This window comes from Gekko japonicus, unplaced genomic scaffold (assembly GCF_001447785.1).
Source record: "Gekko japonicus isolate JY-2015 unplaced genomic scaffold, Gekko_japonicus_V1.1 scaffold126, whole genome shotgun sequence".
NCBI lineage: Eukaryota > Metazoa > Chordata > Lepidosauria > Squamata > Gekkonidae > Gekko > Gekko japonicus.
In genome coordinates, this window is record NW_015162477.1 from 450,206 (window position 1) to 465,313 (window position 15,108).

The 15,108-nt window shown below is 43.3% G+C and overlaps 1 protein-coding gene across 1 annotated transcript in view; it reads right to left on the bottom strand.

Annotated features, from left to right (window-relative positions):
- Positions 1-15,108, bottom strand: part of FBN2 (fibrillin 2) — a 255,889-nt gene that overhangs the window by 112,823 nt on the left and 127,958 nt on the right. Inside the window, exons 17-19 of the mRNA XM_015405784.1 lie at positions 12,580-12,633; positions 10,705-10,830; positions 5,641-5,766 (exon numbers count right to left, since the gene is read on the bottom strand). Of these exons, the coding sequence (XP_015261270.1) occupies positions 5,641-5,766; positions 10,705-10,830; positions 12,580-12,633 (306 nt within the window). The remainder of the gene's footprint in view (positions 1-5,640; positions 5,767-10,704; positions 10,831-12,579; positions 12,634-15,108) is intronic.

The window sequence follows — 15,108 nt, forward strand, 5'->3', positions numbered from 1 at the left end:
CACGCGACGGTCACCTCGAGGCTAGACTACTGCAACGCTCTCTACATGGGGCTGCCTTTGTCGCTGATTCGGAGGCTGCAGCTAGTGCTGAATGCGGCGGCCAGGCTGGTTGCTGGTGTCCCGAAATGGGATCACATCCAGCCTGTGCTCAAAGCACTACACTGGCTGCCTATAGCATACCGGATTCGCTTCAAAGTGCTGGTGCTCACCTTTAAAGCCCTACATGGCCAGGGTCCAGCATACCTAAGGGACCGCCTTGCCCCACATAGACCCCATAGAGCACTTCGGTCGGGGTCGCTACACCGTCTCGCGATCCCGGGCCCGAAAGAGGCCAGGCTTGTGGCCACTAGGGCTAGGTCCTTTTCGGTGGCGGCTCCTATCTGGTGGAATGAGCTCCCAGAGGAGATCAGGGCCCTGCGGGACCTGCTGCAGTTCCGCAGGGCCTGCAAGACGGAGCTCTTCCGCCAGGCTTTCGAATAGGAGCCGCCGCCGCCACCACTACCACCAATGGGGCCTGTTACAGCGCCACCGGAAGCCAATGTGGCAATAACATCAGGAGGCCACAGTAACCTCCCCTGGGGTTGTGCAATAGGGAGAGAGGGTTTGAGTCACGTGGGATCCTTGGGCGTGGCCCATGTATTAAGTGTTTTAAATTGTTTTATTGCTGTTTTATCGCACTGTGTGCCATACTCTTGTAAGCCGCCCTGAGCCCGCAATGCGGGGAGGGCGGGGTATAAATAAAATTAAATAAAATAAATAAATAAAATAAATCAACTGTTCGTGTCTAGTGAAATGATTAACATACTTTTTATGTATATTTCACTCATTGTGGTAGATTTGATTTATAATTCAAACTATTAAGGAAAACCAAGATATCAGTTCAGAATAACCTTCTGCTGTACATACACTGTACACAAATTACTAATAGTTTTGTTGGTGAGGCATAACTTTTTGATTTGAAAAGAGCTTTTCTCACAGTCTGAATTCTGAGGTTCTGTTCAAAGGTGGACAGAGGACTAAAATTTAAAATATCCTTACCACAGCACAGCATAAAAACAAACGGAGTAAAAAGACTGATAAAATAAAAACATCTTTGCCTAGCACTTAAAAGACCAAAAGTTCATTACTAGGCAAACCTCTGTTGGGAGGAAGTCTAGAAACCACTACTGATAGGGATCTCTGGTGCTCACCCATTCAGTTTAGGCACACAAAGTAGGATCCTTGATGATCTGAAATGGCAGGTACACTGCTCCCAGATTGTATAAAGTTTTACAGATAATAATTAGCACTCCAAACTGTGCCAGGAAATATACTGACTGCCAGCAGAGAACCTTTCAGATTTCCATATGTGATGTACTAGTGGCATAGCCGCTGCATTTTGCATCAATTGAAGGCTCATAGGCAGCCCCTTGCAGAGCATTGTCAGATTCTGTAAATGCTGGGACAGTCTCCCCCGGCCACCAGCAGGGAGTGGCAGGTAGGTTTACCAGCTCCAGGTTGTGGCACTCCCAGAGATTTGGGTGTGGAGCCTGGGGAGGACAGGGACCTCAGTGGGGTACAATGCCATAGAGTCCACTCTCCAAAGCGTCAATTTTCTCTAAGGTAATTAATCTGGAGATAAGATGTAATTCTTAGGGATCCCAAGGTCCCACCTGGAGGCTGGCATCCCTAGGACAGAGACTGGGGTTGTAGCGCCCTTCACTGGTTCCTTTTAATGGTCTCAACCTAGGAAGAACAAGACGAAGGGTGGTTGCCTTTACCCTGATTCCTTCCTCCCTCCCTCATGTGGTGCTGGTAATGTGGTGCTGCCTTTGAAGATGACTTGAAAGCATCAATAGGTTTAATATGAAGTAGCAAGACTTCAGCCTGGGACACTCTTGGACCCTGTAATTCCAGTGCTCGGTCACTTGCACTGGTTCGCTATTCACTTCTGGACCCAGTTCAAAGTGTTTGTTATTACCTTGAAAGCACTTCTTAGCCCAGGGCCCCCACACTTATAAGGCAGCATCTCCTGGCATACTCCCACGCACCAGCTGGACTGTTCAGAAAACCTTCTTGTGATGTCCTCTCATACGTTACAGGCTTTTTCTGTGGTAGGTCTAGTCTGGAATGACCTACCAGAGTCCATGTAGAGAGTTCCTGCACTTTGTGCATTCATGAAGGCATGTAACATGGTTTTGCTTTAGTGGTCATTTGGTACAGAATAAACTGCTTTGGCAGATCTGGCTGTTTTTTAATCTTGTGAGTTTTAATCCTGTGTCCTTTTTTAACTTTTTGTTTTATGCATTTTCAACTTGTTACTGTTAGTTGTCTTGAATGTAAGAAGATAAGGCAAGATACAAACATTTGAAATAAAAAAATAAGCTACCTTTTTACATATGAAGTGGGCTTTAGTGGGACAGCACATCCCCCTATACCAGTTACACACTTCAGTTTTAATGGTCCCATAAATTTAAAAGCTCTTTGTCTATGGAGCAAGGAGCTCTTGAGAGAGAGGAAGAAGTATTATAACAAACAACTATGAATAAAAACCTAATTTGAATTTCCACAATGTTCAACAAAATTGGCTAGTTTGGTGTAGTGGTTAAGTGCGGGACTAATCTGGGAGAACCGGGTTTGATTCCCCACTCCTCCACTTGCACCTGGCTGGATGACCTTGGGCAAGCCATAGTTCCGATAAGAGCTGTTCTTGAAAAAGAGCAGTTTCTGTCAAGAGCTCTCTCAGCCCCACCTACCTCACAGGGTGTCTGTTGTGGGAAGGGGAAGGGAAAGGAGCTTGTAAGACACTCTGAGACACCTTTGGGTTGTGAAGGGTGGGGTATAAATCCAATCTCTTCTCTATATAATTATTTGCATTGTTCATCACATTAATAATTTATTTCACTGTGCCCTTGAACATTTTGTGCAACTGCTAAACTGGGATATCATTCCAAACATGCTAGGGTAGAACTGTGTAATTATTTGAGATATAATTTAATGACTGTTTTCTTTTTTGTATAAACTGGCAACAAAACAACTACTATTTATATATTTTTACAAATAAGATAAAAGTGTGCAGTGACCTCTTCTTAAAACATAAGCTGCCATTCTTCTTATACTGGAAACTTTTGACAGAAAACTGAAAATTGTATCCTTCAACATTTATAACAGTTTAAGCCCAGTCTGTTTTTGAAAATCTTAATTCTGCTGTTGAGAAAAGTGGCCAAGCTATCTTTAGATCTTTTGTTTAAGATACCTATTTGTTTAGTTATTTCCTCTGAGCCTAAGCCAGAGTTGGAGATGTCCCTTGTGATTACATTTCAGTGATTTATGTTTGGTTGTTTGTGTTCTGGATTCATGTTCAACAGTGTGAACATGTTTATGGCCAGGGATGTACTTTGAAGTGAAATATGAAGAAGACACATTTAGCATCTCCCTGTAGTATTATTCCAGCCTTCTGCCAACAATAAACTCCCCACAAAACTAGAACATAAAACACACACACACACACACACACTAACAGCAAAATGACCAGGGCCCAGCTATAAAACCCATAAACTACCACTTATTCCAGAGTAGTCTCACTGGCCACTGATTATGTTTCTTCAGAATAAATCCCTTTTTTAAAATTATGAAAGTTTAGAATTAAGAATAACTTTTAAAGAAGACAGCATGATACTGTACCTATTGTATCAACTTAACTGAATGGAAATTGATGTCAGATTTACATAGGCCTGTTTGTATTTCCTTATTATGTAATCCAAACAACAGTACTATAATTGTAAGTGACTTTCCTAATATTTAGTAAATGTTCATGAATTTGCTTAGTTAGATGGTTTTATGATGTCTAAATGCACTTGCTGCATGATAAGCAAAACTGAACTATTCAGTTCTCCAACGCAATTCGACATTGTAAGAACTATGTAGGCAGCAGAAACTTAGCAGCCAATCTTTTTGATCAATATGCAAATATTTTTTCAGACATTACAAAATAAGTTCAGAAGCTAATTCAGACCAACCTTGTGGTGCATAATTCTATGGTACCATGCCTACCTTAAGACTGCATTCAAACTTTATGCAAAATGTAATTTATAAATGCCACTTTTGATTAGTATGATCAGAATGGTAGCCATTCCACTAACCCTGATTAATAGAAGGGCCAACAACTGGGATGGTTAACTACAGTTACATTCCAGTTACATTCTGGCTTATGAATTCCATATTATAATAACTGGTTGATCATTCTGTCCAAATGCAGGAATTCTAGCTTAAAATAAGATTTGTTTTTTAAAAAATAGGGGTGTAATGCAATTGCACAGAAAAGCAAGCTTTTCTTTAAAAGGCTGCTTGTATCAGAGAGTCAGGGAGTTCAAGAATTAATCTTCCCTGGAGAGAAAAGCTTAGGTGATTGGCTGCTCTACTAACTCTCTGATTGTCCAGCATCAGCAGAGAGAGAATAAAACAGCTGATCTGGATGGAAAATTGGCAAATTGGTCTTTTGCTGTTTGATCTTTTGAAATCCAACGTCTGAATCAGTAGCCAAAGGGTTTGGCTTCTGAGGGAAGAGACATTTGAGAAGTCAGTATTTTTGACAGGCAATAGTCAGAAAAGTACTTCTACAGAAAGAAGAAGAGAAACCCCATTGTCTAAATATATTAAAACTGCTCTGAGGAAGAAGGAGTTATTGCTTCTTAGGGACAAGGAGAATAACTCCCTGCCAGTGAAAGGGGTTGGGAAGAGAACCCTGGTCTGTGATAAAGGGGAGAAGCATAAACACCTTAAGAGTTAATAAAAACCTGTAATATTTGAAGGAAGAAACCTAGAAACATCAATAAGAACTGTGTTAGTGCTGAATTATACTAAACAAAGTACCTCTCAAAGAAAGAAATAGAAAGCCTTGAATCAAAACTACAAATACACGCTCTTGAATGCTCTAAGAATTTACCACTGTATATATATTCCCTGCCTGTTTAATAAAATCTTTATTCTGTTTTTGAAAGATAATTTGCCTTTAGTGCCATTTCTCAGGGGTTTAGAGACTGGACAGCTCCTGTATTTTCAGTAGAGTTTCTGAGCTGAGAAAAAGCCTAAACATAGGGTGGGACAATCAAGTCTTGTATGACAAAGAATATATACACACTACTGTAGGGCAATTTAGTCACTGAGGGGAACTGAAGATTTGGCAGGAAAAAATCTGCCAGGCAGTTGGGGAGATACAAGGGTTTGTCATAGGGGGAAAGAGTAAAGAAACACCAGATGGTGAGAACAATGTCTGAATATGAGTGTCTCTCCCCATACCACCCATGGAATTTGCAGCTATGATAAACACCACCAAGTAAGACTTTCTTGTACTTCTTTTAGCCCCATTGGCTAACAAACCTAAAAGAGGCAACAAAGAAATCCATGCAATGTTGCAGATGCCTATGCCCAACTGGCAAACTCCAGTTTTCTTATGTTCTGTTTCCGGCACTGATTATTTTTGCCACTGGTAAATGGGAGATCAACCTAGCACTAGGGTTGTCAGGTTCCTCCTGGCCACCACCAGGCACTGACTGTAGAGGGTGAAGCCTCTGCCAGTGTGTGGTCCTTCACAAAGATCCAATTATATAAATTCTCAATGCTGGACCAGCTTAGAGTAGCCAAGAACAGAAGAATGCTTACCTTCACATGTGTCAGTCTCACTGCTAAATATATAACCCTTTGGACATGTGCAGCTGTAGCTTCCAGGTGTATTTCGACACAGGCCATTGTCACAAAGTAATCTGTTCACAGAGCATTCATCAATATCTAAAGAAGAAGTGAAATGTGCTCATTAGCATTATTAATAGCACTTCCCTGATGGGCAAGCACACAACAATATTGACACAAACACATACACAGCTTCTTACTCTCCAATGATAACTTCACAAAGGATAATTTTAGGATCTTTTAATCAGGCTGATCTGAATTACCACAGTTCTTTAGAAGTTTTGTGTCCTATCAATAAGCCCACTACATAGAAATGGGCTATAATGGCATTTTATAGTAATCAATTGTCTTCTTTTTAATTTGCTAATAAATAAAATAATGAAAAGGATAGGATTAGAAACTAAGCCAGGCTTGGACAAATGGAGGGCTCCAGAACACCTTGATAATTCCATGTTCAACCGGGAAGTTCTCTCCAGGTCTCAGACCTTGAGCTGCTTCCCACATGCTAAAAGCCCTGAAACTCTGGAACTGCTCTGCATCCACATGGCAAGCATGGGACAAGTCATCCTCCTCAACTGAGGGCTGGAATGAGCACTGCACTCTGTGGTGCAGCCAGGCCTCGAGGGGATGTCAGTTATCCCACAGGTCGGGGCCTTGGCAGACAGGTTGTGGGCAGGCATCAATGAGAGGTTGCATCCTCTCTGCAAGGAGCGGGAGTACAAGCTGGCCTGCATGTGTGACCACCGCATCAAGGGCAGTATCACCCTCCATAACACACAGCTTGTTCAGTGGAAGATTGACCTCTGCCATGAGTTGTGTAGTTTCCAGAGCTGTGAACACAACCAGAGGCAACAGAAGGCAGAAGTTGGGGGGAAGGAGAAGGAACAGGGGGTGGGGGGTGGAGGAGGGTGCATGGCCTGATAAAAGATGGGCAAGCCAGAATCTCCAGTTCTGGTTGTTGGTTGTGAAGTGGGAGGTCAGGAGCAGTGCTGGGGGGGAGGTTAGGCATGCGATGGTGGAGAATTCCATCAAGGTGATGGTCAGGGAGTACCTGGCGGAGACCACCAATTCTGACCTCCTTGAGTACTGGGCTTACAAGAATGTCATATGGTCAGACTTTACTAGCCTGATCATCAATCTTCTTTCCTGCCCTCTCACCAGCGTGCAGAGCGAGTGGGTGTTCTCCCACTTGGGAGACATCCTCAGCCCCCACCACTCCTCCCTGGACCCAACCACGGTGGATGAATAGGCCTTTCTGAAGGTCAACCTCCCCCTGCTGGGCCACCCTGCCGTGAAACTGGCAGAGTAAGATCACAGCTTCCGGTTGTCTTCCCACACGTCCTCCCATCCGTTTTCCTCTCTGGGCGATCCCAACATGTGGCCCATGGGTCATCCCCCTGGTGCTTGGGTGGGAGGATGGCCGTCTCTGCTGGGTAGGGTTGGGCTTGCCCCACAGCCAGCCCAAACAACATCAACCTCACCCAGAAAAACCCTAGTACAGAGGTGCTGAAGTCATTTGTTATGAAGGTCAGATATGATATAAATGTTACTTTGTTGGGTTGGGCCAGGCTGGGCCATGTATGCCATAACATTTAGTGCCAGGTACCAGAGATATAAACTTTATAAATGACACAGGCAAACTCAATTAATGCTATTATTTTTTACTCAAAATACAAACAAAAGTAATGATTCTTAGGAGTGAAAGCAATTAACTTACTGGGGAATCAAAAGAAGCCCCAATAAATATATTTAATCATATGTAAGACAAGTTTTTTTCCAAACGATACCATAAAGGGGGGAGGCATTGTCTGGGTTTTAGCGAGAGACTCGTCTTGAAGTTTGGGTTGTCTTACCATTTCCTTTTCTTCCCCTCTTCCTCTCTTTCCTCCCTTTGGGCCACCTTCCCTTGTGTCACAACTCCCTTCCATGAGCCACCTCCACCTTTCACAGACAGGGCAAGCACTGGGCCCAGACTTTTAGGCCTGAGTACCTTGACCATAGTGGGAGGGTGGGCCTGGGAACATGCAGTCACTGGGAACGTGAGTGGCTCCCAGGCCCCAGGCAGGGCAGGAGAGGGTAGGCCCAGGGGGACGCAGCCACCCATAACCTGCACACCAGGCAGGGTGGGAGGATTGGCCCTGCTGTCAAGTTGTCCATCCATGGAGAGAGGGTGGGCTTTTCCTGTAACTACAGTGCTCATCTGCAAAGAGAGGGTGGGCCCGAGGACACACAGCCATAGAATCATACAATCACAGAGTTGGAAGGGGCCATACAGGCCATCTAGTCCAACCCCCTGCTCAATGCAGGATCAGCCTACGGTATCTAACAAGTGTTTGTCCAACCACTGCATAAAGACTACCAGTGTGGGGGAGCTCACCACCTCCCTAGGCAGCTGATTCCAATGTTGAACAACTCTTACTGTAAAAACGTTTTCCCCAATATCCAGCTGGTACCTTCTCAACCTTAATTTAAACCCATTCTTGATAGTCATTCCCAACCTTAATTTAAACCCATTCTTGATAAGTGATATCCTCTGTTGCCATCAGGAACAGCTTCCTGCTCTCCTCTAAGCAACAGCCCTTCAAATACTTAAAGACAGCAATCATCTCACCCTTCTACCTCCTCTTCTCCAGACTAAACATTCCCTTCCCTCAGCCTTTCATCGTAGGGCTTGGTCTCCAGGCCCTCAATCATCCTCATCGCTCTCCTCTGCACATGCTCCATTTTGACCACATTCCTTTTGAAGTGAGACCTCCAGAACTGCACACAGTACTTCAGGTGTGGCCTGACCAATGCAGTGTACAGTGAGACTATGACATCTTGCAACTGTGCAGATGGCTCCTGGGCAGGGTGGGAGGTTTGGCCTTGCCCTGCACTACAGGCACCTACTATGTGGGTGGCTCCCTGGCCAGGGTGGAGGGGGTTGGCCCTGCTTTCATCTGATCATTAGAGTATGGGCCCAGCCAGGGTCTGCAACAGTGCTGGCAACAGTTGTCTCCCACATGCTTCCTGGGGGGAGGGCAGTGTCCATACCAGAGAGGTCTGCTACAGGTTTGATGCCTCCCCTCTACTAGGTCACATAGGAACCTAAGCTGTGGAGTCTTGTGAACAAAAATTCTACTTTGTGAGCTACTGGCATTAAAGTTGTGTGTGAGTGATTTGGCTACTGCATAAATTAGTTTGCTCTGGAGCCGTCCTTCCTGAGCTAAGTCAAAAACATGTGAGCCAGAGGCTAAAAAAGTGTGAGCTAACTCACACTAACTCAGCTTAGAGGGAACACTGATAGGGACCATCCTGTCCATTCTATGGCTCAGAACCCACACTTGACATTTGCCCAGAAAGCATTTTCCTGGGGGTGCCTTCTTTGGCAGGCTATAACTCAGACACCCCCAAGTCAGGGCATATAGGGGGCATCCCAGGGAGGTCCACCTTGAGTTTGATGCCTCTAGCTTGCACAGGGCCTGTTCTATACACTCCTGAATCTGCGCTTGACATCTCCCCAAAAAGCACTTCCCTGGGGGCACCTTTTTAGTGTCTGTAACTCAGACCTCCCATGTCCAATCCATACATAACTTATAGGGCATGTAGGTGGGGGCACCCCGGGGAGGTCTGCCATGAGTTTGATGCCTCTAGCTTGCACAGGGCCTGTTCTATACACTCCTGAATCTGCGCTTGACATCTCCCCAAAAAGCACTTTCCTGGGGGCACCTTGTTTGGGTGTCTATAACTCAGACCTCCCCAGCCCAATCGTCACCAAACACAGTGCACCAGCAGAGGATAGTCAGCTGGAGATGCCCTGTGATTTTGGAGTCTCTACGACCCTGGGGGATTTCCCCCGCATCCCAAACTTCCTGAACCGGTTTGGCAGAGTGACTGGATTTGGGTTCAGGACCCGTCCCAAACCCACACTGGGTTTTCCTGGTTTGTGCCCATCTCTAGTCATCATGCTTCCACTTGTGCTGCTTTTCTTTTACAACTGTAACATGAGGTGTGAAATACCACTTCAATGAACAGAGGACATCTGCATGAATACGGAGCTCCGGAAGAGAACCTCTAGGGGGCGGGGCGGTCACGTGGTGAAGCCCCGCCCCCTTCTTTACCCCGCCCTCTGCTTCGATCCTCATTCCGTTTGGGAATGAGGATGAAGCAGGAGGGTAAGTAGCCGGGCCTTCTGACACACTTCCGGTGATGTCAGGGTGTGTGGCCTTCTGTCACTTCCGGTGATGTCAGGGGGCGTGGCATATGCAAATAAGTTATGCTAATGAGTTATGCTAATGAGCTCCGGCAGCTCTTTTTCTACAACAAAACCCCTGGAAATACCACTTCAATGAACAGAGGACATCTGCATGAAAAGGGTACCTTTAAATCCAGGCCATTATTGCCAACTAAAATTGTCCTTTTATCTTTCATCCTTTAACTTCCATAAAGCATAACTGCAATATTTCTAAAGTAAACAGATGAGAAGGAACACCCACATTCTGTATGATGGGTTTTCAGAAATCTTAAGGAATGTTAAGAATGACAGCCCTGGTTTTACCTAGTAAAAATAAAGAGGTGTTTAAAAAAAACTTGCACCAGTAATAGGCCTGTGAAAGCTTAGGTGTCAGGAGCAATCAATAAAACAGTAACTGACAACAGATTATCCAGATATTAAGTGGTATTTAAAAATAATTTATGTTGACATTATATAAATATATCTAAGTGTTTTATACAATGTAATCCTTCAATAAATACTCATGATATCAGTAAACATGCAGCACAGTAAAATAACAATATAAAGTAAAATTAGAAAGTAACATGGAGTGTTATACCCAACTCATTCCTGAAACAAATGGAAATATGTGTTCATTAAGGAAGGACCAGCTTGTCAAGCTGCAACTATTACTGTAATGATGAAAAACACGAAAATACATTAATAAATTAGTAGCAATCTGTGGTCATGCCATAGCATTGATTTCTATATACACAGAGTCACAGGCTGCTGCCACAGAAATCATTGCCATTGATCTCTGTATGAATACAGTTTGAAGAACTTACCAATGCAATTTCTTCCTGAAACATCTGATTCATACCCACTGTTACAATTACAACGATAGCTGCCACGAAGGTTTTCACAAATTCCATTGGAGCAAATATCAGGATCTAAAGCACACTCATTAATATCTGTAACAGTAATTAAGCTTATTAATGCAAGTCATTGTAATTTGAACAAGCAGGGGACTCACGAGAACTTGCAGGGTATCTTATTCTCCTACTATCCTATGCTATTTCCTCTTTTCCTTGACCAGCAGCTTCTATAGCCTCTCCCATCTATATCTCTTTCAAGAAGTCTTCAACTTTCCTTCCCCCAGCAGCCTCTCCCATTTCATTTTCTCCCACCCACCTATCTTTTTTTTGTTCTTCCCACTTTAGCTTCTCCATATTCTCTCCCCTTTACCTGCTTCTTTCTTTCTTTTAGCTTTTTTCAGTCTCTTCCCCAGTCTTAATCTGAATGAAACCAAGGCTTGGAAGGCTCAGCAAAAAGGCCATATGAGATCTCAGGTCCAAACTACATATTGTATACAACATGTGATTGCCACAGGGACTTGCAGCCATACCATGGGAACTTAGTTCTGGAGAACTGCAGGGGATTGGGACCTTAGCATGGGGAGAGGGACTTCAGCCATCCTCCCCTCCTCATTTTCCCAAGCCAAAACAGACCTGGGAAGTCTGAATACTTGCACATACAGCCCCAAGCAGGGCAAATAATGCCTCACCAGGAAATGCATTTAATACTAGCATTTGAAGTCCCCATGGCCTTTTGAGTCAGGAAAATGGCACAGGAGAAGGCTCCTACTCACCCCATGCTATGATCCCAACCCAAACCAGGCCCCTGTAGTGTTTCAGAATTGAGTTTATGAGAATTTACAGCTCGTGTCCTGCTCCAAATCCCCATGGAAATCTCATGTTGCCCAAAATGTGTACTTTGGGCTTTGGGGTAGTAATCCCTTAAAGTAACAGACATTTTTTTTCCAATTCTGGGGGTTTTAAACCCAATGATTGTTTGTTTAGATTTTTCTGCAAACCCAGGGCTCTCCTCTGACTTGCAGAAAGATCTCCACATATCTGTCCCTGTCCCTGTGTCTGGATTTTTTTTTGATCCACACTCTAGGGCCTGAATCAGAATTAGATAAAATGATGACACAGGATATATGAACTTATTACAAATGAGGGGAATCCTACCAGTTAATCAAAAACTTAATCAAATACACTAAAGATGAAGAAGAAAACTGTTTTTAATAAGGTCAGGGATAGCACATGCAAGAGAGAAACATCAAGTATATCACTGTGAGGAGCAAATGAAGAGTAAACCCTGAAAGAATCCCCTTTACTACTGATTACCCCACCAACTCATCTTCTCAGCAAGTGTTCAAAAAGAGGCAGAAGTCATGGCATGCTCTCTCTGCACTAACAGGAAGTTCTTCCAAAAGGCACTAAAAATTCTGTAGGGGCTCATAACCCAGCAGGTAGGACTCAATGCCCCACCTGTGGTTCTGACTCATGGTTTGAAGACCACTAATATAAGGTACAATTTCAGAGTATAAAAATAAATTAAAGATGTTTTAAAATTCTCTTAATACGTATTTTATAAAATAAATTTTGATTGGTTTTTTAATTAAACTATTAATACAGAACATTAAAACAATGTAGCAAAAGTGAGTTTTGCCACAGGCAACATGGGAGCAGAAATTTGGTCTTTCATCAGGATCAGTTTCATTTTCAAAATATGGTACCATATTGCAAAAAAAAAATGGTATGGTAAGTTGAAAAATAGAACTCTGTAGACACTATATCATTATATACACAATACTAATTAATTATCATTTGCTTTAATTTTTGTAGGAGGATCTACAAAATAGTATGAAACATTACCTCTTCCATCAACAGTAATTCCCACTCCACTGCTACACAGACCATGGAACTCAGCTTTTCACACAGACAATAAGTTGATCCATAAAAGAAACAAGACACGGTAAAATTTAATGTTTTTCACCTCTTAGGCTCCATTAGCTCAATTGCTACTTCTTCAACATCTAAGAACCTCATATGCCCTTATAAAGAAAAAAAATTCAGACAAAAGTATCCCTAAAATAATACCTATAGATTGTTATCCAAATGTTAACATGTCATATCTTAACTGGAATAAGCACTCTACCAACATTAGAAATTAAAATGTAATATTTTAATTAAACGAGACCCTGAACAGGTGGCATAGAAATATCCTAAATAAATAAAAATACACTGTTACACTGAAAATAAGTCCCTTCTAGGGCTGCCAAATCCCTCCAGGGGGCGGATTTCCCCCCGCTTTGGAAGCCCAATTTCTGCCGTGGCGGAATCGGGCCCCGGGGGAAACCCCACCCCGGCGTGCACGTCATCCGGATGTGACGTGATGACACTGGGCACGCTGGGGGCGGGGCCACAGCCATTTGAGGGGAAAACATTGGTCCATGTGGCCAAAGGAGGAGGAAGCAGAATTACAGGGTGGCAAAAGGCAAACCAGGAGAAAGGCAAAAATCAAAATTAAGTGAGAAGGAACACTGAAATGTAGGAGGGAAACAGGAATTTAATCCTACAATGGAATCTGCAATAAAATGTCATAGACTGGTTTCTTAAGTTGCTCCGTATTAACTCTTCATACCTCATGCTGAGGTTACAAATAGGGTTGGATTTAGCATGACGATTAAACTAAATACAATCCACAACTTTTTTGTCTTCCTAAACATCAAAACATGTTCCTCAACAGAAAATCATGACAATGAAACAAATTAACATATTATTCAAAATTGCTCAGCTAGGAATTTTGTTCCATATTTTTTTAAAAGTCATTAATTACAAGTGACTTTTTAAATTTCACCAAAGTTAACCAAAGTTGTTTATAACATGTTGCTGCAGTTTATCCACTCCAAATTCTCCCTAACACAATTCTTTAACAATACCAGAGTCGTTCACGCCACCAAACAATAATCATGTTGGGCAGCTGCAAAAGAAAAGTGAAGTTTTAAATGATAGAATTCAACAAGATGGGGAAGGGAAATCCTTTCCCCACATACTGTCCCTCTACTCTTTTTCTCTCTTTCCAGCTCTCTCTCTCTCTTTCTAGAACATTCTCTATTTTATCTCCCCCATTTTTCACACTTTTTCTTTACCCAGCACTTTATCTCACATTTTTCATTCTCCTTCTCTGTTCCCAGCCCTCCCTCCAATTTCCCCCTCCCTGCTTCCAATTCTCTTTTCTCTCTCTCTCCCTCCTATTTTCCCCTAATCTGCAGCCATGTTGGAATGGCCTAAACCCTGGTTCCAGTAACTCAGTTGCTAGAAAACATGAAGGTATCTGCTGTAATATCATCTCAATTGGGATTCTCCATTCATCCCAGTTGTTTTTATTCAGTATTTTGCCGAAAAATGTTGTCTATCTGTACCGGCCCTATTGTGTGTCGTGTGGATCTTTGGTCCGTACTATAGGGCCATTCTCCAGAATTAGATATATTGATTCAACTATCTAATTAAAAAGTCCATTTAATATTTGCCCGAATTTCAGTAAGTACAACTAAATTTCATCCTCAATCTTGGTCTGCTACCCTTAACGATTATATTGACTTATTATTTTTACACTCAGTTACATTTTTCAGAATCTCTTTTGAATTTTTTCTCTGAAAGCTGACTTTTCTCTGGTAAACACAGCTCTATGCAGTTTAAAACTTACTGTATTATAGTCTGAAATGTAAAGATGTGAGGCCTCAGAAACCCATTATTTTATATGCATTGGCAAATGCAATATCTGGATGCCTAGACCAGTGGTAGGCAAACTGCGGCTCTAGAGCCACATGCGGCTCTTTGGCCCCTTGAGTGTGGCTCTTCCGCCGTAGGCGCTGACGGCCTATTCCCTCCATTGTTCTCTATGGTGGGAAAAAAGTAACTTTTTTCCCACCATAGAGAACAATGGAGGGGATAGGGCAACCTGTTTGGGGGGCTGTAGAATTGGACCCCCTGGTCCAATGTTCTTCAAACTTATTTGATATCTTGGGGAGAGGCTCCAGCAGCTACCCTGAGAATTTGGAGTCTCTCCCTCAAATCCCCTCCCCTCCAGCCCCCAGAATATACCCTATGTTTTCGCCATTGACTTCAATGGCCCATAGGATATAATGAAGCCGAACTGCGGGAAGCCCCAGCAGCCCTCAGGCTGGAGCACCTGGAGCAGTCTTGGGAGGCGGATTGGCAAAAAGCAAAACCAAAAGCGCAGGAACTCGAGAGAACTCCAGGAATGGAGCCGGTTCCTCTTCCACAGCCCAAAATGCGACCCACGAACCCTGAGCTTGCTTTTTCTCATTTGCGAGTCTGGCCTCCGCACTCCTTTAAGGAGGCAGCCCTGAAGCTTGGGGCGGCGGGAGTTTCTTTGCA